The sequence below is a fragment of the Denticeps clupeoides genome, chromosome 2, assembly GCF_900700375.1.
Source record: "Denticeps clupeoides chromosome 2, fDenClu1.1, whole genome shotgun sequence".
Classification (NCBI taxonomy): Eukaryota; Metazoa; Chordata; class Actinopteri; order Clupeiformes; family Denticipitidae; genus Denticeps; species Denticeps clupeoides.
The window spans coordinates 27,548,543-27,574,487 of record NC_041708.1 but is presented as its reverse complement, the minus strand read 5'-3'; the positions used below and the strand labels follow the sequence as shown (position 1 = coordinate 27,574,487).

The following is a 25,945-nucleotide window of genomic DNA, read 5'->3' as shown; positions in this document are numbered from 1 at the left end:
GTGTGTTTTTTTTTTTTTTGTTTGTTTTATAGGTGTTCAAATAAAAAGAATAAAGAGGTTTGACGTAAAAAGTACAAAAAGGCCATTTTCCAACATGTGCTTTATGCTTACGTCAGTGAACCACAATTACACCACATGCCCCCCCTCCCTCACACACAGGTCACTTTACAGTGGGTGGGGACACACGTCCTCCTTCTATTAGCATTGTCCTGTTGAGATGATATTCATTTCCTGAGAACAGTAACGTTTTAACTCTGCACAAAGAGAATTAGGCCAAGATGAATCAGTCACAGTCTCTTTTCAACCTTTTTCTTCTTTTAAAGTATCCAAGCACTTCCATATTTAGGGAAAAAAGGCTCTCTTTCAAAAGTGGCTAGTGTCTTTCAGTCACTGCTCTTTCCTCCATTCAAGTGTACAGCCAGCTACCAGGACAGTACATATTGCACAACCCAAGGTTCACGTATCTCCATGATACAGGGTAGACTCTGGCAGCAGGAAAGAGGGCGATCATGTGTCGCATCTCAGCGCCAGTTGGCGTGTAGTGTCAGGTTGTACGAAAGTCGTGTATGTCTCATGTCCATGTCACATTTTTCAAAGGGTCATAGCAGGTCCTCCAATGGGACATCACAGTCCTGTAGAGAGTACAGGCAGTGTAGTTGTTCTTCTACACCTTTGTGCCATTTGGTTCCTCAGACTGGAGTTGCAGAAAGTGGGAAGCCTCTCACTTTGTCTTCTCCCGGGTCCATTTGATCATGGTCTCAGGTGAGCGGTAGAGGAAGATGAGTTTGGCGTACAGGTCTTCCTCCAGCTCCAGCTCACCTGTCTCCCGGACCAGGAAAATGTCGGTGCAGAGCTTGAGGATGCGGTCCACGCAGGGCAGCTCTTCAAACATGATGGAGTGTGAGATGCCACTGAAGAACTCACGAACAAACTTCCCGATCACTAGCACCACCGAGGCATACAGGCCCATGATGCTGATGAGAAATAAAATAAAAAAACATGGCAGCAAATTAGCCACACAATCTGTTTTAGTACGTCAAAAAATGTCATCTTAATCACACTCACCCATATCCTGCCAAGAAACCAAGGCTGGGAGGACTGACTTTATCACTGAAGACATAGAGCTGCAGACCCGCCTGGCTCTGCTTCTCCTCTCCTGCTCCACCCCTCATCTGGATCTTCCCTTCAGATGGCTGGTCCACGATCCACCACTCCTGAATCTCGCCTGTGTTGTTGTGGGACCTCTCTAGGGCCAGCAGGATGTCCTTGAAGCCATCCTCTACAATTAAAGTAAAGTAGTAAAGTACAAGTACAAGTAAAGTATTATAGACAAAATATATATTGGACATGTGATCAGCATGAAGTTACTCAGTGCTTTACCTTTATAAAGCTGCTCAATAGGTTTAGCGTTTGAATCACTCGGGGCACGAATGAAGCATGGGAAGACTTGTTTTATAACCCTTGAGGAAGGAAGACCCGTCAAACCCAATTAACATATCCATCACACATGAACAATTTCTGCTTGTTTTTTTCTGGGTGAATACTGAGTACATTTTTGTGCACTTACACATGTTTGCTTCTCGTCCCATTTAACAAGTCAATCAGCTCCTGCCTTGTTGTCAGATCCAGTGAAGTCACATGTTTGTCCATCGCAATTTCTGCCTTGGCTCCTAGACTCAGATTCCTGAATAAAAGCCAAAAAACCTACTAAAACCTTACTAAGCATTAACTAACAGAATGTTAATTTTTCACCTGATGTATTAAAATTAGACAATATGTGTAGTCTTCTTATTCTTCTTCCTCCTTCAGCTTCTCCTGTTGGAGGAGCAGGTCTGGTTGGTAGACATTTACATTCACAACATTTGGCAGACGCCCTTATCCAGAGCGATGTACTTTCGATGTGTACGAGTGATGTGCTTTCATGTTACCATCAATTAAGTAATCAGTTCTGGTTCACTAGGACCCCAACTATGAATACCAATCATTTGATTTGCTCAGTTGCAGTTTTTCTTACATAAGTTAGCCAGAGTATTGTCTAAAGATGAAAGTTTTAAGCTGCCGTTTGAAAAGACTGTGCTGTTCTGACCTTGAGGGGAAGTTCATTCCACCACTTAGGGGCCATGACAGAGAAAAGTCTAGACGTGCTGTGTTGTGTATATGTATGCTTGGGTTGATGGCCAGACGTTTCAGTAGTACTTGTACTATTGACATAGTATATTAAAACAGCAATTAAGGGTCCTCCTCCTCCTCCTCATCATCAGATGAGGTGAAGAATCTGCTGGAATGAATGTTAGTTCGGTTTTGGTGGGAGTTTTAGATGATGGGCTGCCATCCAAGATGAGATGTCAGTTAGACATGCAGAGATCCTGGAGGAAGCATGTACTTATGAGAAAATGAGATGAGGAAGATGAGTTGTGTGTCATCAGCATAGCAATGGTACGATAACCCATGTGAGGAAATAAGCCAGAAGGGCTGTTTCTGTAGAATGACCTGCTCTGAAGACAGACTGGTTGGGAAGTTTTGAGACAGATTAAGTGATAGCTGATTGTAGACATAGCACTCAAGGACTTTAGAAAGAAATGAGAGAAGAGACACTTGCCGGTAGTTGTTGACGTCTGCAGGATCAGCAGTAGGTTTCTTTAGAATGGGAAGAACCCTGGCTGTTTTAAAGGCAGTTGGCACATGACAGATCTAACTGAACCATTCGTTATGTGAGAAATGAAGGGGATAAGACCAGGAGAGATGGTTTTGGAGCATTGTGGAGGAGACTGGATCCAGTGGACAGGTGGTGGAATTGCCTGTTGATATGATATGGATTATTATAATCTGATGTAAGATTTGAAAATTGTTCTACAGTAGTTGGAGAGTATTCAGAGGGTAGAGTAGGGGTTGTAGTGGTGGAGAATGTCTGTCAGATTTGCTCAGTCTTTCCTGTGAAAAAGTTGGTCTAATCTTCAGCAGTTAGGGAAGATTGGTAGTAGCGGGTGGTAGTAGCCTAGTTGGTAAGACACTCGCCTGTGAACCAGAAGACCCAGGTTCAAATCCCACTTACTACCATTGTGTCCCTGAGCAAGACACTTAACCCTAAGTTGCTCCAGGGGGGGACTGTCCCTGTAACTACTGATTGTAAGTCGCTCTGGATAAGGGAATCTGATAAATGCCGTAAATGAAAAGATGGGGCAGGGGGAGTAGGAGAGTTCAGTAGAGATGAGAATATGTTGTGGACTTTGAGGGTTGTGGTCTGAGGCTTCTAGTTTACTCTGTATAACAGAGAGCTAGGGAGCAGAGGGAGAAGTCATTTTGGGTGTGGAAGATAGAAAACAGAGATGATCCATAAAAAGGGATAGTGAGGAGAGGAGATAGTTAGTGGCTGTTTCCAGTAGGAAAAAAGTAGATTGAGTCAGAGGTTGGAAGATGTGAAAGAGTGCAGGAAGATACAGGTGAAGGTGGCACAGAGTAAAGATTATGTCGAATGAAGGATGGTTGGTGGTCAGTCTTGGCAAGCATTTTATGCTGAATGCACAACCCTCCACATTTACCCAGGCTTGGGACCGGAAATACACTGTCACATGCATACCCAGTGGCTAGGATTAGACAACATTCATATTAAATTTGTAAAATTTACATCACGCAGGACCTGTCATGGTCCTGTCACATCAACACCGTGGTGAAAAAGGCCCGGCAGCGTCTCTACCACCTCTGACGCCTGAGAGACTTTAGACTGCCCTCCAAGGTGCTCAGGAACTTCTACTCCTGCACCATAGAGAGCATACTGATGGGAATAATCTCAACCTGGTTTGGGAACAGCACCATGCAGGACAGGCAAACCCTACAGAGGGTGGTTCGATCGGCCAGGAAGATCGTGACGGACCTCAGCCACCCTAACAATGGACTGTTCTCTCTGCTGCGATCAGGGAAGCGCTTCCGCTCCCTGAAGTCCAACAAAGAGAGAATAAGGAGGAGCTTCTTCCTGCAGGCTATTCGAGCTCTTAACAATATCAACAATAACAACAATTCATAGAGCTCCATCACACTCCAGCACTTTCACTTTCAATCACTTCTGGTCTCAATCCCCCCAGAAATCCTGGCACAAACCTTTAACTCATTTTACCTTGCACAAATCTTTTTTTATATACTTTGACTTCACCCATTTGCACACCTTCACCCTACCTGTTACACACACACACACACGCACACACACACACACACACACACACACACACACACACACATATAGTTTATTTATTTAAAAAAAGGAAAAATGAGTAGCAACATCTTCCTGTCAGCTGTGGTGAGAGTATTACCTTTGGATGGTCCAGGACATGGTGACCAGGAAGGGTGCATCTTTGCTTAGCACTTCCATCAGGTTCTTCCTGCTGGGGGGACTGATTGTCCACAGCGAGTTGGAGCTGCCCTCCAGCTCTGCCACAGTGATGTCCTCTTTGGTGTAGGCCTCCAAAAACTGCATGGCACTCTGAGGGTCATAAACACACTGTTGAATTTTACATATCAAATCACTGAAAATTCCAGCTAATTAAATGTTCTCTGCTAATATCTGTTACATGTGAAATTTACTTACTGGAATATAAGTGTATGAGTTCACAAAATCCAGGAACTCCACCTCAGTGATATCTTTCAGTTGATTCTGTTGGGCACTCATGGTAAAGATCGGCTGTAAAATAGCAAAAACTAATTTTTTCCCATTGTAATTGTGGAAATGGCAAGATCTGGCATTTAGAACTAAATGCAAAACCTGAAAGCCCCCAAGGGTGATGGTGACAGACACATCCAGGGGCTTGTTGACCACTCCGGCTACAGACTTGACCAGAGACATAAACAACAGGGGGAACCAGACGATGCAAATGAGCAGCATGACGATCATTCCTCCCATTCCATACTTCACAACTTTCTTTTTCTTCTGTCCTCTTGGCTGGGGATACCTCTGACAAGGATACAGGGAGAAATATATCTTCAACTTGATTCATGAGTATAAAATAACACCAAATGCTAATTATTTGTATGCTGGAGTACTTTGTCTGTAATTTACAGTGCATAAAAAGTGCATAAAAATGACATACAGTGCATAAAAACACATTTCGTTTCCATGTCTAAAACAGGTGCTGTATCATTATTTGTTTGGTGTTATTTTGGATGATCAATTACGTTCATGTTAGTATCAGACTTATTTTATTATAAAAATATTTGCATTCTGAATGTATCATCATTATATTTACTAATATTTATATACAGTACAGGCCAAAAGTTTGGACACACCAATTCATTCAATGTGTTTTCTTTATTTTCATGACCATTTACATTGGTAGATTCTCACTGAAGGCATCAAAACTATGAATGTACTCCATGGTTTGGGGTGAGCTATGTGGAGTTATGTACGAGATGGTTTGGGGTGAGCTGGACCGCAGAGTGAAGGCAAATGGGCCAACAAGTGCTAAACACCTCTGGGAACTCCTTCAAGACTGTTGGAAAAGCATTTCAGGTGACGACCTCTTGAAGCTCCTCGAGAGAATGCCAAGAGTGTGTAAAGCAGTAATCAGAGCAAAGGGTGGCTATTTTGAAGAAACTATAATATAAAACATGTTTTCATTTATTTCACCTTTTTTTTGTTAAGTACATAACTCCACATGTGTTCATTCACAGTCTTGATGCCTTCAGTGAAAATCCAATGTAAATGGTCATGAAAATAAAGAAAACACATTGAATGAGAAGGTGTGTCCAAACATTTGACCTGTACTGTATATGAGTAAATATATATTTATACATGTTCATAATATTTATACATTATAATATTGCAGCATGGTCTATTCCCATGTGCCCCTAAATTTCCCCAAGCTGTACACCTAGAATGCATTTAGATTACATTTAGGGTCACCTTTTTCTGAGTTTGTATTTGTATTGTATTACTTAAACAAGTAAAATGAAGCTATGACAGGCGCCCGGGGAGCAGTGTGTGGGGTCGGCACTTTGATTAGTGGCACCTCAGTGGCACCTTGGCGGATCGGGATTCGAACCGGCAATCTTCTGATTACGGGGCTGCTTTCTGCCACCACTGCCCCGTAAAAGTAGCACCTGATGTTATAAATCCTATCCTTAAAATTATTAACTTACCAAGTTCGTTCAAGGTAGCAGTCATTAGACCCCTGATTAAAAAGCCTGTCTTGATCGCAGTCAGCTTTCGAATTATAGACCAATATCCAACCTTTCATTTCTATCGAAAATTTTAGAAAAAGTCGTAGTCCAGCAGCTGAGCTCCACAGTAACAATATCCATGAAGTATATCAATTGGGATTTAGACCTGATCAGGGCCGCATCTCACTGCTTGTCCTACTTGACCTGAGTGCAGTGTTTGACACTATTGATCACGCTATTCTCCTTGACAGGTTAGAGAATGTTGTCGGGATTAAGAGAATAGCCCTTGTATGATTCAGATCATATCTGACCAATCAGTATCAGTTTGTGGACATCAATGGTGATTTGTCTTCACATAGTAAAGTAGAGTTTGGTATTCCACAAGGGTCTGACCGAGGACCATTGCTATTTTCCTTATACATGTCAGCTTTAGGTGACATAATTCGCAAACATGGTATTAGCATTCATTGCTACGCTGACGACACACAGTTGTATTTATAAGCAATGCCAGACGAGAGGCTGCAGCTGAACAGAATAGAGAATAGAGAAGGACATTAGACAGTGGATGCTCACCATCTTTCTTCTGTAAAACCCTGATAATACAGAAACTGTTGTACTTGGGCCTCAAGCAGTCAGACGTAAGCTGTCTGACTACATCATAAATCTGAATTCTATCTCAAGTACTGAAGTAAAGGAACTAGGTGTCCTCATTGATGCAGGTCTCTCATTCGATTCGCATGTAGATAATATCACTAGGATAGCATTCTTTCACCTTAGAAATATTGCAAAAATAAGAAACATCATCTCAATGCACAATGCAGAAAAGTTGGTCCATGCCTTTATTACATCAAGGTTAGATTACTGCAACGCATTACTGTCTGGATGCTCTAGTAGGTGCATGAGTAAACTCCAGCTAGTTCAGAATGCTGCAGCCAGAGTTCTAACTAGAACTAGGAGTTCTAACTGGAACTATTTGACCACATCACCCCAGTCTTACAATCACTGCACTGGCTACCCATCAAATTTAGGACTACATATAAAGCTATAAAGTTCGCCCTGCATTACCTGAGTAAAAGTTATTTATGACCAGCCACGCCCCCTGTGATCAATGGGTGCAGGGTCACTACTGGTTCCCAAAACACAGAAGGTCACAGTTGTGGAAGGGCTTACCAGTCAGTGTTCGGGACTCAGACTCAGTCTCAGTGTTTAAATCTAAACTAAAAACACATCTGTTATTTCTGGCCTTCTGTCAAAGTCCCAGACACAGTGACAATAATTAAGTTCACTTTATCACACAGTCACCCTGTTAAGCACAGACAGTGTTAAATTCACCCTAGTTAGGCGGTCCTAGTTAGGGTACCAGGCGACTGTTGCACAAATATACCACTATAGCCTCATATTTCAGTATCGGTCGAACAGTGCCACCGTCTGCCACTGATTCTGTTTGTTCTCTCCGAGGCACGGAATCAAGCGCACAGACTACTGGCAGACTCCAGTGAAGAGACCAGCAGATAAATCCTGGTTCCTGACAACTGCTAAACGACGACTCAGCATAAAACAAACAGGAGGGTCACCACAGCCACCACCACCGTTACAACTACAGCTTCAGGGATTTTCAAATGGACCAGTAGCATCATAATGGAGACGTAATGTACACCATGACACTAGACAACACTTTGGACTTCTCCACCTCTACAACTGTAGGACTTTTTCTCTTATTGGACAAACCATCACAAACCCTGCACTGACACTATTTGCAGGCCCACTCTACCCTGGAAGGGGGTCCCTCTCTGTATCACTCCTTCCATATGTTTCTTCCTTTCTTTTTTCTCTCTCCTAGAGTTTTTTTGTGTGGAGTTTTTCCTTGTGTGCAGAAGGGTCAAGTGTGGGGGGTGTCAACTGTAGGGCCTGTCAAAGCCCATTGAGACATACTGTATGTTATTTGGGGCAATATAAGAAATAATTTTGTTGTTGTTATTTTTGGTGGGTGGGAATTATCACCAGGAGCACAGGGAAAAGTTCAGAATAAAATGAGTGGACCTACCTTCTCAGACTCCCGCCAACATTTAAGCACAAAAATGTGTGCATAGATATCCTCCACGCAGATCCAGCTGGACAGGCTGAGAGTGGTGTCTGTCCATACCCAGTCCATCACGGCACGGAGCTCTGTCAGGAACGGGACCAATCGAAACCTAACAAAAATCCACAAACACCCAACCCTTACAGATTCTTCGTTCCGTACCACTTTTGTGAAAGTACAGGGACCATCATGGCTGTGCAAACTCACCCTTGAAAGAGGAAGAGGTTGACATAATTGTAGCTCTTGGTGAGGAAGTTGCCTAGCACTCGGGTTGGGTAGCCACAGCGTATCTGGTAGGCTGAGAGGCCAAAGTAGATGCACTTCACAAAATACCAGAGTTGGGCCACCGTATTCAGACTGAAGCGTCTGTGGATTGTCACACACATTTAAAACCTTTTTCAATGAAATGCACAAATTGCTCCATATATTTTTGGCTATTGGTTTTGTGGCAATGGTTTCAGTAAATGTAAAGTGTTTTCATTGATTAGATTTGTGTTAATGAAGCTTTTAGTACCTGTCGGTAACCCCTGGGAGAATGAAGAACATCCAGAAATGGATTCCGAACACCAGTATCACCTGGAAAATGACCTTTCCCATTACTGTCTTTCTGAGGTACAAGGCACGATCCACCACCATGGTGCCAAACTGGATCAGCACCATAACCAAAAAAGCCTCAGGAACCTGGTCCTCTGACAGGGAGGAAGTGATATCAGCTGCTGCAGAATGTTTCTGTGTGGTGAATTAAAAAAAAAATTATAACAACTGATAACATTTGACAAAAAATGTTGATTTACTTTAATGAATTTGTTTCAGGTTGTAATAGCTATTTTTATAATGGTTGTAATATTATTTTTATAATGTTGCTATACAGACCCCAAAAGCCCAGAATCCAAAGACGATGATGATGAAGTCGACGGTGTCAGCCAGGAACATCAGCACATAGACATCAGTCACTGCGCTGTATTCTGGATGGATGAGATTGAAGAAGAACTGACGGATTGGGATGTAGATGTCAAGAGTGCTGTAGGAAAAAAATCAAATGTGAATCAACATATATCTCCCTCTTGAATTATTACTGAAATTCTTAGATACAAAAAAAATGAATCTGATATTCTCATTTATTTATTAAATTACATCTTATGATCAATATTTGCTACAGTTTGAAATTTTATACATGCTGAGGTGGTACCCATTAGGCAATTACTAATTTTAATACCCTGTTTGGATGAACAAAACAAAACTAAACGAATACATAATATACTGGTATGAAATTAAACTAATGAAATGAAATGAAACTGTTCAATCCATTTGGAAATATAATTCACACATTGAGATGGAATACTGTGTTTAACAGGCACCAACCACAGTCATGGCAAATGAGCAGAATTTGCCAGACGTAGTCCAGGTTCTAATGGACAGTGATTACTGCGTGACTCACGTCTTCACAGTGAACCTCTTGGCCTTAATGAGCTGCTCCCTGAGCTTCTCCAGAATGAGCTCCTTCCGGCTCTTTTGCTGGACACTCAGTGAGCTGCTTCGCTGGCAAGTACTGCCCTTGGTGCCAGTGCTGCCTGCAAACACCCCAACCAACGGCCAGAAAGACAGACAGACTGACAGTTAGAGGAAAATATGGACAGGTGTATTGACAGAATAAAAAAAGCTCATTACAAAATATCTGGGACCAGTATATGGCTCCATCTAGAGGTATTGCATGTTTTTCCCAGACTATGAGTGAAGATGTGACCTCTCACCTGCTCTAGACATTGTTGACCGATGTGAGATATGGGAGCCTCCACTGGAACTCTGCCGGCGTATGGATGTTCTTGTGTGTACCCTGGAGTGTGCATACTGGCGTGGGAAATGAACATGTGTAGACTCTGGAGACGCGGCCTGGGCGGTGGGTCTGTCTGACCGTAAGTGCTCCTCACTGTCCGAGTTGCTGTGGCGACGAGTGTCTTTTCCCCCGGTGCGGGGCTGTTCTTCATCCCACAGGCCATGGCACTGAAGACAGAGAACAAATACACTGAGCTTTACAGGGACAGATAACCAACCATCATCCATTAAAGCAATTTCATTGTCAATGCTCAGCTTGATCCAACATAGACCAACTACAGGGCTATTACTGTGAAAAAATTGTCCCGTGCTTAAGAATAGCTTAAGAATACCTGGGGAGATTTACATTTACAGCATTTACCAGACGCCCTTATCCAGAGCGACTTACAATCAGTAGTTACAGGGACAGTCCCCCCCTGGAGCAACTTAGGGATAAGTTGCTCAGGGACACAATGGTAGTAAGCGGGATTTGAACCTGGGTCTTCTGGTTCATAGGCAAGTGTGTTAGCCCCCCCCCCCCCCCCCCACACACACACACACACACACACACACACACGCACACAATATCTGAGCCTTGGAGACCACGTCGCTACTGCATAGTTCCAGGTTATATGTTATAGTTTCATTGATATACTTCTTTTCACCTTTAGGATTGAACGGTGGAAGAAGAGTGCAAGTAGCTGCACCAGATCGTAGTGGACGTAACCTTCCTTCTTCTCAACACCTATGATGTTTGGTGGGTGGAAAGGCTTTCCTTTGTCCACCTCTATGTTCTGGTTGAATGGAAAGAAGCCGAACTGGAAGAAATACTTAATCACAATAGTAACCTGGAAACAAGGCACAGAGAGAAACAAAGAGAACCTAAGTGAATTATTCAATTAATTACTGTATTAGACCTCAGTGTAGACCATGCCAATCTTATTTTCACATATGCTGCAGTGCCGGTACATCCGCATAATGAAGTGTGGGTGTTGTTATATGTCTGTGTAATGCACAGTGGCTTGTACCTCGGTGTAGACGATGGCTGTCATCCAGAATCGCTTGCTGGGACGTGGCACAGACAGCATGGCCCACAGGAAGATGAGGATGGGCAGCACCAGCGTTGCCACGGAGGCAGAGATCATGTGATTGAGGATGATGACCAGGTAGCAGACCATTTCTGAGTGGGCCACCAGCATATTGTAGAGCGCGTAGCACAGCTGAAGCAGCTGGGGCTGGGAGCTGTAGAAACGTTCCGACTCTTCCAGCTCCTCGTCGTAGAACATCCTAGGTGAAGAAGGACAATTTCCACATGAATCCTAATCAATCTCTTTACTATTTACTCTAAATACATTTACACCAAGAGCTAAAAGTGCCATATCCAGGCCAATACATTTTCATTGAATATTGGCACTTTATCTACTATATTTAGTATACTATAGCTGTATTACTGCATCGTAGGAATGTCATTGTGAAGATTTACCATATAAAATAAATCAAAAACCTCACCCCTTTAAAATGATTTTATTTGAAGATAATAGTGATACACTATTACTATTATGTACACTACACTATTACTAACTACACTAACCATACAACTATGTGTTAGAAAAGTTCATGCGTATTTTGGTCCATTTTCTGAAGATTTCTTTCCGGAAACACTTTTTTCCTATGCACAAGTTAAAACACCAAAACACAACATCTCTAGTACTGTAGCAGTTTAATAGTAATAGTAGTTGTGATATTTTAATGCTATAGCTATATTGTATAAGAGGTGAGCAGCTGACCTGTTGCGAAGCAGCTCACTGGCAGTCAGCTCATGACTCAGGAAGGCGTACGTGCTGTCGGCCGCATAGTCTGACCTGTTGTCTGGCACCATAAACTTCAGCTCCTTCTCGTCAGAACGCCTCAACGGCTCACACACGGAGTCTAAGCCAGTGGCCCTGCTGTAGGATGGCGGGATGTCTGCGCCATCCCAGTTAGCAGCCTGTGATGTCTCACCTTCCTCCAGGTATAAGTGAATACTTGAAGTTTCTAGAGCTCCTCTAGAGGTGGGCCATGCCTGTGCTGTGTGATCTCTTCCACCTTGCTCATCCTCTGCTTCTTCTATAGTGTCACTGGTGCCCTGGTGGGAGTACTGGGCACTGCACATAGGGAAGAAAAACATTGAAACACTGGCACAAAAAGTCAATCTGTAGATACTTTTCTAAAAATGCTCACTGACTTAATAATTTTTTAAATGATTATGAACATCCATTTTGAATTAAGATCTATAACTATATTTTATAGTATAGATAAAAAGTAGGCATTCATTAAATGAATTGATAAACTGGCAAATCAGGAAGCACCATTAGAGGGCGCTCTCAGCTTTCAGGTGATTAATGGAACTGGACCAGTAAAGTAAGTAAAGTGAAGTGATTGTCACATGTGATACACAGCAACACAGCACACAGTGCACACAGTGAAATTTGTCCTCTGCATTTAACCCATCACCCTGAGTGAGCAGTGGGCAGCCATGTCCGGCGCCCGGGGAGCAGTGTGTGGGGACGGTGCTTTGCTCAGTGGCACCTCAGTGGTACCTTGGCGGATCGGGATTCGAACCAGCAACCTTCTGATTACGGGGCCGCTTCCTTAACCGCTAGGCCACCACTGCACCATGCAAGGCCAATAGATTTTGCATCGCCCACTTGGGGTCTCAGAAAGTTACATTGCTAGACTGACTAATAAGAAAAAAATGCATTCAAAAATGTATGTCAGTACTACTGCTGTGGTTTTATGTCTGTACACAATACACCAACCAATATATTACAGAAAAATAAGATTATAATGTATTGCATGCTAAAATGTAGAGAAACCACTAGGTCTCATGACAGAAAACAGAATATTATTTAACGAAACAGAGTGAAAAACACCACCTGGAGTTTCTGCTGCTGGAGCTGTCTGTTGAGGATGACAGGTCCAGTCCTGACATCTTGCAGAGCTTCGGCCTAAGACGCTCACTGGTCTTGAGCACGCTCTCCTGTCCATCAGACAGATCCAGTGTGGTCTGACAGTAGACCAGGGTGGATTCTGTGAAGGCACTGCAGCAAAAGACGTCCATTCAGCTGAGCACCAAATAACACAGTGGCAGAAAAAAAATCAACAGATGTAACTCAACAATAATTTAATTGATCACGACTGTAATGTTAAATACATAAACATGAGTGTGTACACATTTCCCAGGAGCTTCCATAATGTCATAATTGAGAAGGAAACACTACACAGAAACGATTCCCACTCCACAGTTTGACTGTACTTAAATAGATGCTGACAGTTAAAATTGTGGGTTAATCTTTCAAATATTGTCTCCATTCCAGCATTACCACCTGTACATTTAAGCTAAATCTTAAAAGCTATAGCTTCTTGCTGCTATTGACAAAATTATTTAGCAGTTGCCTTGGAGGATAAACCCTCTTGAGAAAAAAGTGACTTATGTTGTCTGTCAGTATCGGAAAGCTGCCGTCAATACAAAAGGATTTATTCAGTCTCTTACGGAGAACGTTTACTGCCTCAAATGTAATTTAGTCCAAGATTCTGCTTTGAATGAAACAGGATCAGTGTCCATTTTCAGAGTGCACGCTCTTCCCCAAGGGCTTAAATAAATATCCAGGAAACAGTGAAACATGTCAGCATCAAGTCTGCTGAGAACAAGGTAACTTTGATTAAAAAGTGACATATGCTTAGTTACCAGTGTCTGAGCCTGTTTCTGGTGGATTCTTATATAATCTAATGGATTTTATCTAATCAGACATTTACAGAGCAGCATGTAAATCAAACAGATTTATTAAATATCCTACCCCCCTCCCGGTTAATGAAATGCATTAATGACGCACTGTAACAAAACACTGGGAGTTTGTAGAGATGCTAGAGTACCTGGACAGGCTGTCTCTGGACACTGTGGACTCCTGACACTCCAGGCCAAAGTCGGAGCGGTGCAGGTCTGAGGGCGGGATGCTGGACACTGGGCTGGACATCTCCATGGGCCGATCCAAGCCCGACTCTGTGGATTCGGGCCGGCACATCTGCTTCTGGTAGTAAATGTGGATGCTCTCTCTTGAGGGAATGTTTCCCTGTGGGGGTCGAAGATCCTGTTAGAGCTAATTGAATCGTTTAGACAACGCAGTGATGGACAGTATGGTTTATGTGTCAAGTTCAAACCAAGTGTGATATGTAATATTGATATGATTACCCTTTTGACCTCCTGTGTGAGCATGCAGCGCTCAATGCGCAACACCGTGGAGATATCAATATGCTCCTGGCACATGGAGTTCAGCCAGGCAGTGAAACTGTCCAGTACAGCCAAGAAGAGCACCCACGAAAACTTGACAATGTTAAAGACTCGCTTCAGTATGTTATCTGTAGGGGAGATAACTCAATTATTTATTGGCATGCATTGAAAAAAAGTAAAAATACTGATACTAAATTAATGGCAATATCTAACCAGGACCATCAGATCGCTCCTCTTCCACAACGTCTTCCTCGCGATTCCCTACTTCTATGGCAACATGGACTGTCAGGGGAAAATACATACAATGATTTCCAGGATTATTTCGATTATATTATAAAATATTTAGCACATCTCCTGCCATTTGAAGTATTGATTGCTGTTTTTGTTCATTTTATTTTACTGCCTTTGTTTTGTTCGGTGCTTCTATTTCTGGGGGTGAAGTCTAGCTGTCAAATGAGATAATGTCAAATGCAAAAAAAGGCATTTCAAATAAATAAATAAAAAAGACCCTTTTGGGGAAACCTGGCCAACCACATCGTCACTCGGTTTGGACCTGCAGCAAACCCTAAACAGTTTTTTGTTCTTTCTTCTCAACTTCCCAGAAGAGGGCACACACACAAAATGCTCATTCACATCTTTTGCACGCTCAGGGGTCTGCAGGGCTGGGAAGAAACATGCCGTGACACAAAAAGAGGCATGCCAGGGGCCGAGCTAGAGAGACGAGAGCAAATATTGCCGACAGGCAGAGCGACCCAGTGGAGCGGCGCTAAATCAAACCTTCGCTTGGCCAGGAAGGAGAAACCGACAGACTCAGGCAGGATTACGGGTCTGGTTTGAATGAAGTGCTTTGCCGTTACCTTCCTGCGGGTCCTTCCTGCTGGCTTTGCGGCCCTCGGTGTACCTCTTCCAGAAGTGGCGCCGCTCTTTGTTGCGCTCCTTCATGGCAGTCTTGGAGTCAGTGATCCAGGCGTGGTAGACAAACTGAAGGGCAGAGAACCATGAGAAATCAGCTTAAGACACCAAAGGGGATCTCACAACAAGTCATGGCTCAGTTTTTCTGGGTTTTTTTAAAGCCTATTTGGCAAGGAAATCATTTAACATGTAACATCCAATTACCTATAAATAATATTTGCAATATGTATTTGCAATTTATAACAATACTAAAACGTGATATCTACAAATGAAGATATCTTCAGAATAGATAGCCACATGTAGACACCAATAAAGAGGATTCATCAAAGCAAGAACACCGGAAAGCCACAGAACACAAAGAAACTGACTGAGTGTGTGTTTCATCCACTGAAATGCAACGCAACGCCCATATTTACAGTGGAGTAAAACACAACCTCTCACTCTCCACTGAGACACAGACCCCTCCCAAAAAGGATCCCTGGAAGAGAAGGCAGAAGACATGCACATCCACAGCGCTGGCTGCAAAGTACACTGCATTTCCATGGTTTGTGCCGGCAGCCATTTTGGCTCCAAATTGAGCTTCAAGGGGGCTTTTTTTGAGCCACTTGCAGAGCAAATAGGAGTGTATGGTAAATGCAGTGTGCACAGGGACACAGTGGAGATCACACTCAGCATACAGAGGGGTAGGGCAGTAGGCCTGTAGTTGAAGTACCTTGACAGCTCTGATTACATACTGTAGTATAGTTTTGGGCAGCTTAATGATAGACTTTGGTAAAGCCAGCAAAGCAGAGGTAAATTTTCGGATTGCTCTCTATAAGGGAGGACAAAGTGAGGGGGGTTAGTAGGACACCACATGTCCAGCAGCATGCTGTACCCATACAGCCTTCCACAATCTTCAGCGCTGGATGTTAGTGGCTAGCGCTTGAACAAAAAGAACGTTGTTAAGAGTAGTCAAAATCATTTTTGAGCAGATATAAATTAACAAACTGTACAATAAATGCGTTAAAATGTTTCTACAGACTACAAATGGACAAAAAAGTACAATTACCTGAAATGCAGATTTTTTAGGCAACTCCTCCTCTTTCTTATCCTCTTCTTCCTCTTCTTCCTCACTGTCCGTTTCAAAGAGGTAATAGTTTCCGCTTCTCACCACTAGTGAAATAATGCAGTAAACACAAGGTTTTCAGAATGACCCCACTCGTAACATGACAGCACGTAGCAAACCAGTGTGAGGTACGTACTGGACGCGTGATCCACCCATGGCCTCCACCACTTCTTTCTCTCACCATCGGACTTCTCCTTGGCTTCTCCCGCTGTGCAAAATTTTATACAGGAATTATAAACACCTCCCTTACATAATGCATTTCAAGCACTTACATGCAGAGTACATTGGACTCTCACTGGGTCTATTTCAAATGTCACATTAAGACATTATAGCAGTTTTCAGATGATTTTATGAGGGAGGATGGTGATCTGATGGAATGATAAGTACTAGGAATGGAACCTCGCTGACTGAGTTTTATTATAACAAAATTTTGATTCACAAAAGCAAAGAGATGAACACAGATAACAGTAGGGGAAAAAAATCAAACGAATCATCCTATTTGGCAGATGTCTTAACATTTTCCTGGCATAATTTTGGTAGCCTCCTCTTCCTATGCGAGTAAACATAATGTCAGTCAGAGAGAATGAACTGTGAAATGGCGCTGACCTCAACATCCAGCATGGAAATTCTTGGAAATGCATACAACAGAATGCTATGCTATGACATTCCAATCATTAAGCCAAACTGGAAATAAGGAAATGAAACCGCATCTGAAATACGTTAACAGTCCTTAAGAGTCTGTCAGTTTGTGGGCTTATTTTTATCAGATGTTCAGGAAGCATGTTTCTTATGTTTTGTGTGCTGTGTTATGCCAAATAAATAAAAAATAAATCTTCACAGATTCAGGTTTACATTTGACCATCTAATTGAACAAATTAACAGTTTTATAATGATCTGATGTACTGAATCATCTGTGCTTTTTGAGCAAACACATTTCTTTTTTAATGGAATTTTTAAGAGATATCAATGTAAATGCAGAATTTACACAAGCAGGAACACACTACTGTCTGCCCAAAAAGCACACTGGGCCATACCCTCACCTTCCTCCTCATCCTCCTTGGCCCCTGTGTGGCCCTCGCCGGCCTCCTGAGCCAGACTCAGCATTCTCTCTTTTCCCCTCTTGAACTTCTGCTGACGACTCTTGATGCGATCCATCCTGGTTAGTCACGTAACAAGTAGCAAGTGGAGAGAAAGGACACTCTGTTTACAGACAATTGGCCCTCTGTGCAGCTTTACTTAGGCCTGTCCAGCACTGGTCTCTTCAGTTCTGTCTGGCCAGCCAACTGTGAAACCTCCCTTTGACACAATTACGATAATTGCATGCGGCGGCAATCGGGGAGCATGTTTTGCTTCGTGCTGGGACATGCGTTGAGGTACTCAGACAGGCGTCAGGTAGAGAAGACAGGCAATGAGGAGGTGCTGAATGATCCTCTTTGTAGCAAGCTAAGATAACACTGTCCTGCAGGAGGTGCGTAGAATAACTGCTCATCTCAACCTTCAATGCATAGGACATTTTCAAAATTTTCGGAAATATTGGAAGTATGCAAAGATGCCACACGCTATATGCTTTTCGTGCCCAGGCGCCAAAGAAGTCAAGTCAGTGCTGTAAGTGCAATGTGCAAACGGTAATGATTTTGGAAAAATGTGGGAACAACATCTTACTGTCTCTTCAGCAAGTCCATGGACTTCTTCTCTTCCTCAATCCTGGCTTTCACTGCCTTGACTATGGTGGCCTGGAACAGCTCAGCCCCTCTGCAGATGAAATCAGTGGTCAGGTTAGAAAATATTTTGCTAAAGCTTCCTATGAACACCCCCTTCTTCATACATTACTAGAACTTTATGATTCACTATATGTGCTGTAAATTTCAATGGAATGTACTTTTTTGCAGTGTACATTTATAGGCCACATATATAATGCTACACAAAATGTTATGATATTTACCATTCTATCAAAAGGCATACCTTGTGTGGGTATTTGTGATAGCATTGTTGATGTCATTTTTTAAATAAAGAAAACTTGATTTTGTAGGGTAAAAGTACTAGCTTTGGATATCTAGATGTTCAATTGTTCATCAGATGGTGTGACTACCTGGAGGCCAGTATCTGTGATGAGCGGATATCAGCAACCACGTGCAGGAAGTAGTAGCTCATAAACACCCGTCGTTGCAGCAGCAAGAAAGCAAAGCAGATGCTGTCCCAGATGATGCCTGCCTCGTCACTGGGCAACTCACATTGCTTGTTTGCCTGCTGCTCCGCTAGAGGGGTTTACACATGGTGATATTTTAGTGAGAGATCTTCTCAAGTGATTAAAAACAGTCCAGGCTCTGCAGTGAGGATCAGAATCGAATTATGTGCTTATGTTCTACAGCCAGACAAGCACAGACAGAGGAGAAACGTAAAGAGGGTCCAGATTGAGTACTTACGACGTGAATAGCCCTTTATGGTGCATGCCAAACTGAACAACTGTATCAACCAGCAGTGGTTGGCCACGAGAGCTTTTATATATCCACAGGCAGCTATCTAAAATAAGACAAGAAAGCACAATAAATCAACAGAAAAAGACTCCAAAGGTACTCTGGCCTAAAGTACATGACTTTGCTGTGTTAGGTGTTTCCTTGCTACTTACTGAAAGAATGTTCTTCATGGTGATCACAAACACATTGTAAGCAATCAGGAAGTCCCAGTAGTGCAGGATGCTTTTGATTGGTTTGAGCAGCAGGTCACCCCCGAAGAGCAGGAAGTAGAAACAGGCCACCAGGTAGCCCATGCAAAAAATGCTGATTCGTGTGGTGCCTGTGATGAAGATGATGGTGAGGACGAACCAGAAGAGGTAGCTGAACACAATCACCTTGAGCATGTCCAGGTAAGACCTGAAGGACAGAGGGAACAACAGGCAACACTGGATATAAAAGCAGATTCATTCTTATTCAGGAATGAGTCGGAAAAACAGACCAAAGCGTGACTCATCTCTGACACACAAGCCATAAGCATCACAAAAGCTGGTGGTCAAAACTATTCAAACACAGACAAAAAACGATGAAGCAGCGCAGCAGGCTCTGCCTCTTCCTTTGGGACTTTGCCATACTTCCCTTTGTCCATGTAAACACTTCTGGTTTATCATGTGCAACCACTGTTTTTACTGGCCAACACACAGACTCTTCCCACAATGACAGCTTGGACATTCAGGCTGAATATGACTCATGCGTTCGGAGGGTTCAGAAATTCGCTGTCGACTCTTATGGCGCCACTGATGTTGAAAAAGCAAATTTTCTTGACTTTAGAGCAATATTCAGTTACATGAAAACAATGTCAATAGCAAAAAAGGTGGCTATGGTTGGGGTAAGACAGTAATTTTGGCGTCAGCGAGTTATCTGACACCACCACAGTCTGACAGGAGGAAAATGTTGAACAAATGTCTCTTTATGGCTGAGGATAACTGATAACTCAATGCAGAAATGGGTAGTGTTATAAATTGGAATAAGTTGGTCTGAAACTACTGCTTACCAAAGATACAGCTATAGAAAAAATAACATAAAAAAGAAAGAAAAAAGATATTTTTACTCAATTGATGGGATTGTGTCTGTGTATCTTTATAAACTACTGATCACATTTGATGAGTAGTTTATTAAAGTGAAGTGACTGTCATTTTGAAGCAAGCACAACGCATGGTGCACACAATGAAATGCGTCCTCTGCATTTAACCCATCACCCTGATGGTTAGACATGAAAGGCATGTGGTGAGTGGTGTGTGTGTGGGGAGCTCAATAACACATATATAACCTCTATAACAAAGGCTCTTGGGACAAGGGTTACCTGCAGTGGATGAAGTCAGGGACCGGGTTGTGCTGGCTGAAGGAGGCGGCGTCCAGGTCCTGGCAGATCTCCACATTGTCTCCAGCAGCGAGACACACTGCTTCCACCTTCTCTTCATCAAATACAAGCCTTTGCAGTGATGCGCAAAGCAGGAGCATGAAGTCATCTATCGGAAAGGATAAGAGAGGTTGACACATCTTCTGCACAGTAACTAGTTTATTCTGCAAACTGTCCTTAAACATGAAATGAAAACGCAGGTACTACTCACATAGGAGAAAGAGAGGATTGGGCCTGGTGTGGAAGTCTGGGAAATAGAGCCATTTAATGACGTTAGAGTCCATTCTGGAGGAAGGAACTCTCCATGGGTAGTCTGAAACAGGACAACAAGATTGCAAGGTGAACAACACGCAAAAAATGATCCACCTAAGTAGTATGAAAGTGCCTGTACATACCTGTGCAGCCAGCGGGTGGTATTCCAATGCACATCAGATACTGGAAGGTGAGCATACAGGTCAGGAAGCAGCAGTACTTGGGCCAGATCTGGCCGATCGCTGTCCTCCTGCGCTGGTACATCACGGCGATGAGGCCAAAGGCATGCAGCATGGCGTAGAAGTCCATTCGCTGGCCAATCACGTTCACTGCTAACAGGAAACATGTCTGTGGCAAAGGAATAAACCGGGTCAGAAATTATGTGGGAAAATCATTGACATTTTGCACTTTTACAGTTTTTATACTCAAAACAAAGCAGGATGAAAATTTTGAAAATATTTAGTGATTTTTATGCAAATGTATAGAACTGCACTGTTCACTAGTGTGTTCTGAATGGCACTGTTTATTGATGAGAATATCTAGAGTGATAATACCTCCAGCCCAAACTTGTAGAAGAAGTAGTTGATGAAGTACTTGGCACAGTTGAAGATGCCGTCATCAAGGTGTTGCCGGGTGAGGTCATGAAAAATGGCCCTGGTGACAGGAGCTGTGAGATTGTTTCTCATCCTGTAAAAATCCTGGTGTCTGTAAATGGTGACCTCAAACGCCAAGAGGGCCAACATCAGCAAGTTGTTCTGGAGAGATTTTATGGAAATCAACAGATAAATGTACAAAATGTCATTCTGAATGTTGTGGTCATTGTTAACGCATGCATGTGGTTGAGTTTGTCTGAGCGTGCATCATCCCACCACACTGCTCCCCGGTCTGCCCACTGTCTATTAAGGGTGATGGTTAAATGCAGATGACAAATTTCATTGTGCTGTGTGCTGTGCTGTAGTGTTTCACAATGGCAATCACTTCACTTTCATTTTATGGTCTTTAATTTGCTGTCTATTCAGACCTTCATTGATGTTTTGCATGCATATTAGTCTTTTTATGTGTGTCTTTGTTTGTGTGTATGCTTTTGTCTTAGTTTTTTTGTATGGTGTAATCTTTGTGAACATGAGTATGTTGTCTTTGCATGATTCATGTATATTGTATAGGTATGGTATATATGTATAGGTTTATTGTGCTCATGATTTGACTATGATTATCATGTTAGCGATTCAATTCAATTTCTATATCTCAATGCATCACGATGTATCCCATCAATCTTTCTAAATTACTTCACGTTATCTTTTCAAGCATGGCAGAGAAATAAGAGTTAAGGCCTTGTTCACACAAATGTCTGAACTAGGTGTTCGTGTCATCAGGTGAGTGTAGAATGAAGGCCGACCGCTTTTCAGCTCACTGGAGAAAATGTAAGTGTCCATTAAATTCCATTTATCCATTAATGAGTTTCTGCACAAATCCCACCAAACATTAAACAGCCATGAGTGTTAAACAGCCACGGGGGTTAAACAGCGTCCAGTGTATGCCAGTTACATGTTAATCAAATGTAGCTATAAAGCGCATAGCTAGTGTCCTAGTGTCCATGTGCATGTTGTCTTTGTGGTCTTTTGTGTGGATGCCACCACTCACCCTCAGATTCTCCAGCACAGGAGACAATTTCTTCAGGCCCACCCAGTTGGCTGGGTCCACTGGGCCACTGTAGAGGAGTGAGCGGGCCATCTCCGTCCTCTCTGTGTCTGTGTAGTTCTGTGGCTAGAGAGACAAAAAGAGAGAGAGAGAGAGAGAGGCAGAGAGATTAAGGTATAAAATTGAAGGATAAAAAATGAAGGAGAACTTGGGAGAAAAGAGGAAATGACGTCTGGTTTTGCTGTCAAAAATACACAAGCCTCACAACAGAAGGTATAAATGTCTTCCCATTTATTTTCATATGCACAAGAGAATATGAGCCGCTGCTGACAGACATTTGGCCTCCCTTCTCACCATGGTGCAGTTTTTGGAGTAGGTGGTGGGCTGGATTGAGTTGAGCTGGTACAGCATTTTGCAGACAATGACAACACAGGTCCAGACGGTGCACACGCTGGAGGCCAGTGGGCGAAACTGGCTGTACGGGAGGGCGAAGGCCCAACTTACCAGGAAGACGTAATTAAAAAAGGAAACCTGGAAATCAGACAAATGACCACAGTTTAAAACAGAATTTCCATTTCCAGAAGTACTCAGTTCTTCTCGACCATTGAAATTTTTTTCTTTAACATTAGTGAAAGTGAAGTGATTGTCATTGTGAAACATGGCAGCACAGCACATGGTGCACACAACAAAACGTGTCCTCTGCATTTAACCCATCACCCTAGTGAGCAGTGGGCAGCCATGAAAGGCGCCCGGGGAGCAGTGTGTGGGGACAGTGCTTCGCAACCACAATTCCTTACTTGCAGTTTTATTCATAATAAAAGAAACATGCATTGTCTTTAAGGGAGACTCACCAATCACCACAAAGTTGCAGCGCAACTAGAAATGGCATTTATGAATTTAAAATGGAGCTCAAACAATAATAGGTTAAATCAAATGATAAAATAATTTTACAAGGAACAGCTGCTTGAGACAATAACCTTAAGAAATCAAAACACTTCATTCCTGGCTGAGCTACACCAACTAAACCCTGTACCTTACTTCCCAGCATGCCACAGTGGCCGACTGGCTCACCTCTTTGACTGAGACCCAGATGATGTAAGAGGAGACTATTTTGATGATGTGCAGCTCCAAAAGCCACCAAACGAAGAGCTGCAGCTGCTCCATGTACTCCAGGAACTTGAGGAAGAGCACCGTCAGCCGCTCCACCACAAGGTGCCACTTATTCCTCAGATCTGATAAATTCAAAGAGTCCCATTAGTATTTAAAAAGCACTTACTCTTCTACTGCATCTGGTGCAACTGCACTGATGGTTGCTGTTTAACTTGTCCAACTAGACATAAGCACTGGGTACTGAAGCAGGGTTTAATGCACTTTTCTTTACTAAAGTTCCTGATTTCAGTAGTAACAATATGCAACAATAACTCTGTTATTGCTAAAGAAAGAGGAGCAGGCACAGAGAGGCACAGAGAGCTTCTCAAAAGCTATTCATCAAAACATGACTTTTGGCACGGGTGCTTCACTGACCCTTTTCAGGGTTGCTATAACCACAGCTGGGAAAGCGCAAAACATTTAGACACCGTCCTTCAGATTAAAAGATAAGAAGAAAAAATCCTCAAAAACAACGACAGCCACAGACATTTTGTGACACTTTGTTGAGTCTTTCCTTTGTGAGATTTATGAATCAATGCTACAAGGATTCAAACTGAAGGGACGTAACAGTTTAAGCACATCCTTATGGTGCCAAATACCAGAGGACACGTCGGACAGAATTCATAATGAAAAACCTTGCATTTTGCAGGTTAACAATTTTGAACAAAAAAAAAAAATCTGAAAAAGCTGCAAGCTGGTATTGCAATGAATTCCACGATTTAAAGAAACCACAGACAATAGAACCAAGTGGCAACAGCGCCACAAACTCTGTTTGCTCATCAAACATGTCTAGACACATTTTATTTTCAGCTGTTTACTCGTCCGCTCTGTGAAAGCCAGTAAAAGCAGAGTACAGTGGCATTATTTCAGTTGATGGAGACTTTCTTTCACTGGCAGATATTAATTTGTCTCCAGGCCCATGAATGGTTCCATTTATCTAATAGAGCATAATTTCATTTAAGAAAAATCCACACTGCGATTTGAAACTGGTCGTAATCTGATTTCAAACTCTCTCCAACCGATCAAAACCATTTAATGAATTTAAGCATGCTTTCCAGGTTGCTGCAAAAAAACAATGTCAGGTTGGTTTACATTCAGCGTGCATATTCTTTTTCATCGTGATGCTCTAGAATTGTTAATATCAAAACTGTTCTTGGGCCAGAAGACCCTATCCATGCCTAATCACCATCGAAAAATAAAACTCCCATGGTGACGATGCAAATATTTCAGAAATACTGTATTGTTTGTGTGATAACCACACATTTTGAATCCATAACCTATTTTCCATGTTGTATTCAAGGCTGCAACAGTACATTCCTGACCATGGGCTTTATTGGTGTTGTGATCTTGAGGTCAAGGGGTCGGAGCAATGTACTATTAGCCTAGTAGCGATAGTAACCTAGGTAGTAGCCTAGTGGGCAACACACTTGCAAATGAAACAGAAGACCCAGGTTCAAACCCCACATAATACCATTGTGTCCCTGACCAAAACACTTAACCCTGAGTGTCTCCAGGGGGACTGTCCCTGTAAGTACTAACTGTAAGTCACTCTGGATTAGGGCGTCTGATAAATGCTGTAATTGTACAAATGTAAATGTACCTGACTGTGGGGCAGCCTCTGGGGCAAAATGGCATGATATGTCCTCGCCTTTTTCTGGCAACTGGAACACCTCTTCCTTTTCTGCCTTTATCTCAACACATTCCTGCTCTTCATCCAGGTCCGCCTTTAGGTCCCTCTCATGTTCTTTGGTGGAGGAGTTGAGTGTGGGTTTCATCATAGAGATGTCTGCCAAACTGCCATCCAGGTGTACCAGCCTATGAAAGTGAGAACATTTGTGTCAAGCCTTAAAAGGCAATAGTTGTGACAATGGCAACGCGTTTTAGGACAACCCATTTGAACAGGTTTCTCAGAAACTTTAAAAAGGACCTGGAGATGGTGCTCTTCTGTTTGTCTGCAACTGCCTTGATGTCGGTGAGCTGGAGGAAGCGCTCGTGAAAGTAGTGCAAATGAAGGATGCAGACCAGCAGGAAGGAGCTTGGGATGAAGATGCGAGAGAAGAGTGCAGGCACAGAGAACTTCTCCAGACCAAGGTCTGCCAGTCTACAAGAGGAAAACAATTCAAATTCATGCAAGAAGCGTGAACACACACACACAAACACACACACACACACACACACACAAGGACCTGCGTTAGACCTACTTCTCTGTGCTGAGGCCTGTCATGTTGGACCACACATGTATGGAAGACTCAAACTGGAATGTGTAGACCAGGATTAGAACCAACATGGTGTACACCACCACTGACATCCAGAAGTACTTCAGGATCCTTCTCCACCACTCATAGTGCACCTGAAAAGGGTCGTTATATTCAGTGGTGACCATGTGTAGGAACATAACAACTAACTATAACAAAGTGGTTCAACAGTTACAGATTTTGAGTCTGGGCTTCCAAGATCAGACTCAATTAGCAGGCTACATCTGGAAAAATTAAAGTACCTGATAGAGAGCCGCACAGAAGAGGAACATCATCATGTAGATGATCTTATACATGACAATGCGTCCCTCGAAGCTGACAAAGAAGAACATGCCACCACAGATATAGATCCAGTACTTGTTGAGCATGGCCATGATTGTGCGGCCCAACACATCCATCATCTCCCGCTGGCCTTCAGCCTCCCCTTCCTGCTCCTCCTTCTCTGTAGGAATAAATAA

At 42.8% G+C, this 25,945-nt stretch overlaps 1 protein-coding gene across 3 annotated transcripts in view; it reads right to left on the bottom strand.

The window, feature by feature from the left end:
- Positions 1-5: 5 nt before the first annotated feature.
- piezo2a (piezo-type mechanosensitive ion channel component 2a) overlaps positions 6-25,945 on the bottom strand; it is a 76,986-nt gene continuing 51,046 nt past the window's right edge. For 2 of the 3 annotated variants that reach the window (XM_028960514.1, XM_028960531.1), the window contains 39 exons: positions 25,730-25,929; positions 25,434-25,582; positions 25,160-25,333; positions 24,833-25,047; positions 23,155-23,315; positions 22,438-22,614; positions 22,087-22,209; positions 21,000-21,200; positions 20,589-20,793; positions 20,405-20,506; positions 20,137-20,302; positions 18,950-19,193; positions 18,747-18,843; positions 18,413-18,578; positions 17,986-18,075; positions 17,364-17,479; positions 16,460-16,531; positions 16,267-16,370; positions 15,164-15,287; positions 14,520-14,588; positions 14,268-14,434; positions 13,952-14,148; positions 12,952-13,119; positions 11,827-12,183; positions 11,068-11,326; positions 10,705-10,887; positions 9,979-10,228; positions 9,666-9,798; positions 9,101-9,248; positions 8,742-8,956; positions 8,435-8,593; positions 8,192-8,339; positions 4,754-4,942; positions 4,580-4,672; positions 4,305-4,474; positions 1,568-1,684; positions 1,381-1,460; positions 1,066-1,279; positions 6-974 (listed from right to left, as the gene is read on the bottom strand). In XM_028960514.1, the coding sequence (XP_028816347.1) occupies positions 722-974; positions 1,066-1,279; positions 1,381-1,460; positions 1,568-1,684; positions 4,305-4,474; positions 4,580-4,672; positions 4,754-4,942; positions 8,192-8,339; positions 8,435-8,593; positions 8,742-8,956; positions 9,101-9,248; positions 9,666-9,798; positions 9,979-10,228; positions 10,705-10,887; positions 11,068-11,326; positions 11,827-12,183; positions 12,952-13,119; positions 13,952-14,148; positions 14,268-14,434; positions 14,520-14,588; positions 15,164-15,287; positions 16,267-16,370; positions 16,460-16,531; positions 17,364-17,479; positions 17,986-18,075; positions 18,413-18,578; positions 18,747-18,843; positions 18,950-19,193; positions 20,137-20,302; positions 20,405-20,506; positions 20,589-20,793; positions 21,000-21,200; positions 22,087-22,209; positions 22,438-22,614; positions 23,155-23,315; positions 24,833-25,047; positions 25,160-25,333; positions 25,434-25,582; positions 25,730-25,929 (6,455 nt within the window). In that variant the 3' untranslated portion in view covers positions 6-721. The remainder of the gene's footprint in view (positions 975-1,065; positions 1,280-1,380; positions 1,461-1,567; positions 1,685-4,304; positions 4,475-4,579; positions 4,673-4,753; positions 4,943-8,191; positions 8,340-8,434; positions 8,594-8,741; positions 8,957-9,100; positions 9,249-9,665; positions 9,799-9,978; positions 10,229-10,704; positions 10,888-11,067; positions 11,327-11,826; positions 12,184-12,951; positions 13,120-13,951; positions 14,149-14,267; positions 14,435-14,519; positions 14,589-15,163; positions 15,288-16,266; positions 16,371-16,459; positions 16,532-17,363; positions 17,480-17,985; positions 18,076-18,412; positions 18,579-18,746; positions 18,844-18,949; positions 19,194-20,136; positions 20,303-20,404; positions 20,507-20,588; positions 20,794-20,999; positions 21,201-22,086; positions 22,210-22,437; positions 22,615-23,154; positions 23,316-24,832; positions 25,048-25,159; positions 25,334-25,433; positions 25,583-25,729; positions 25,930-25,945) is intronic. The other variant, XM_028960523.1, reaches the window with a different exon arrangement.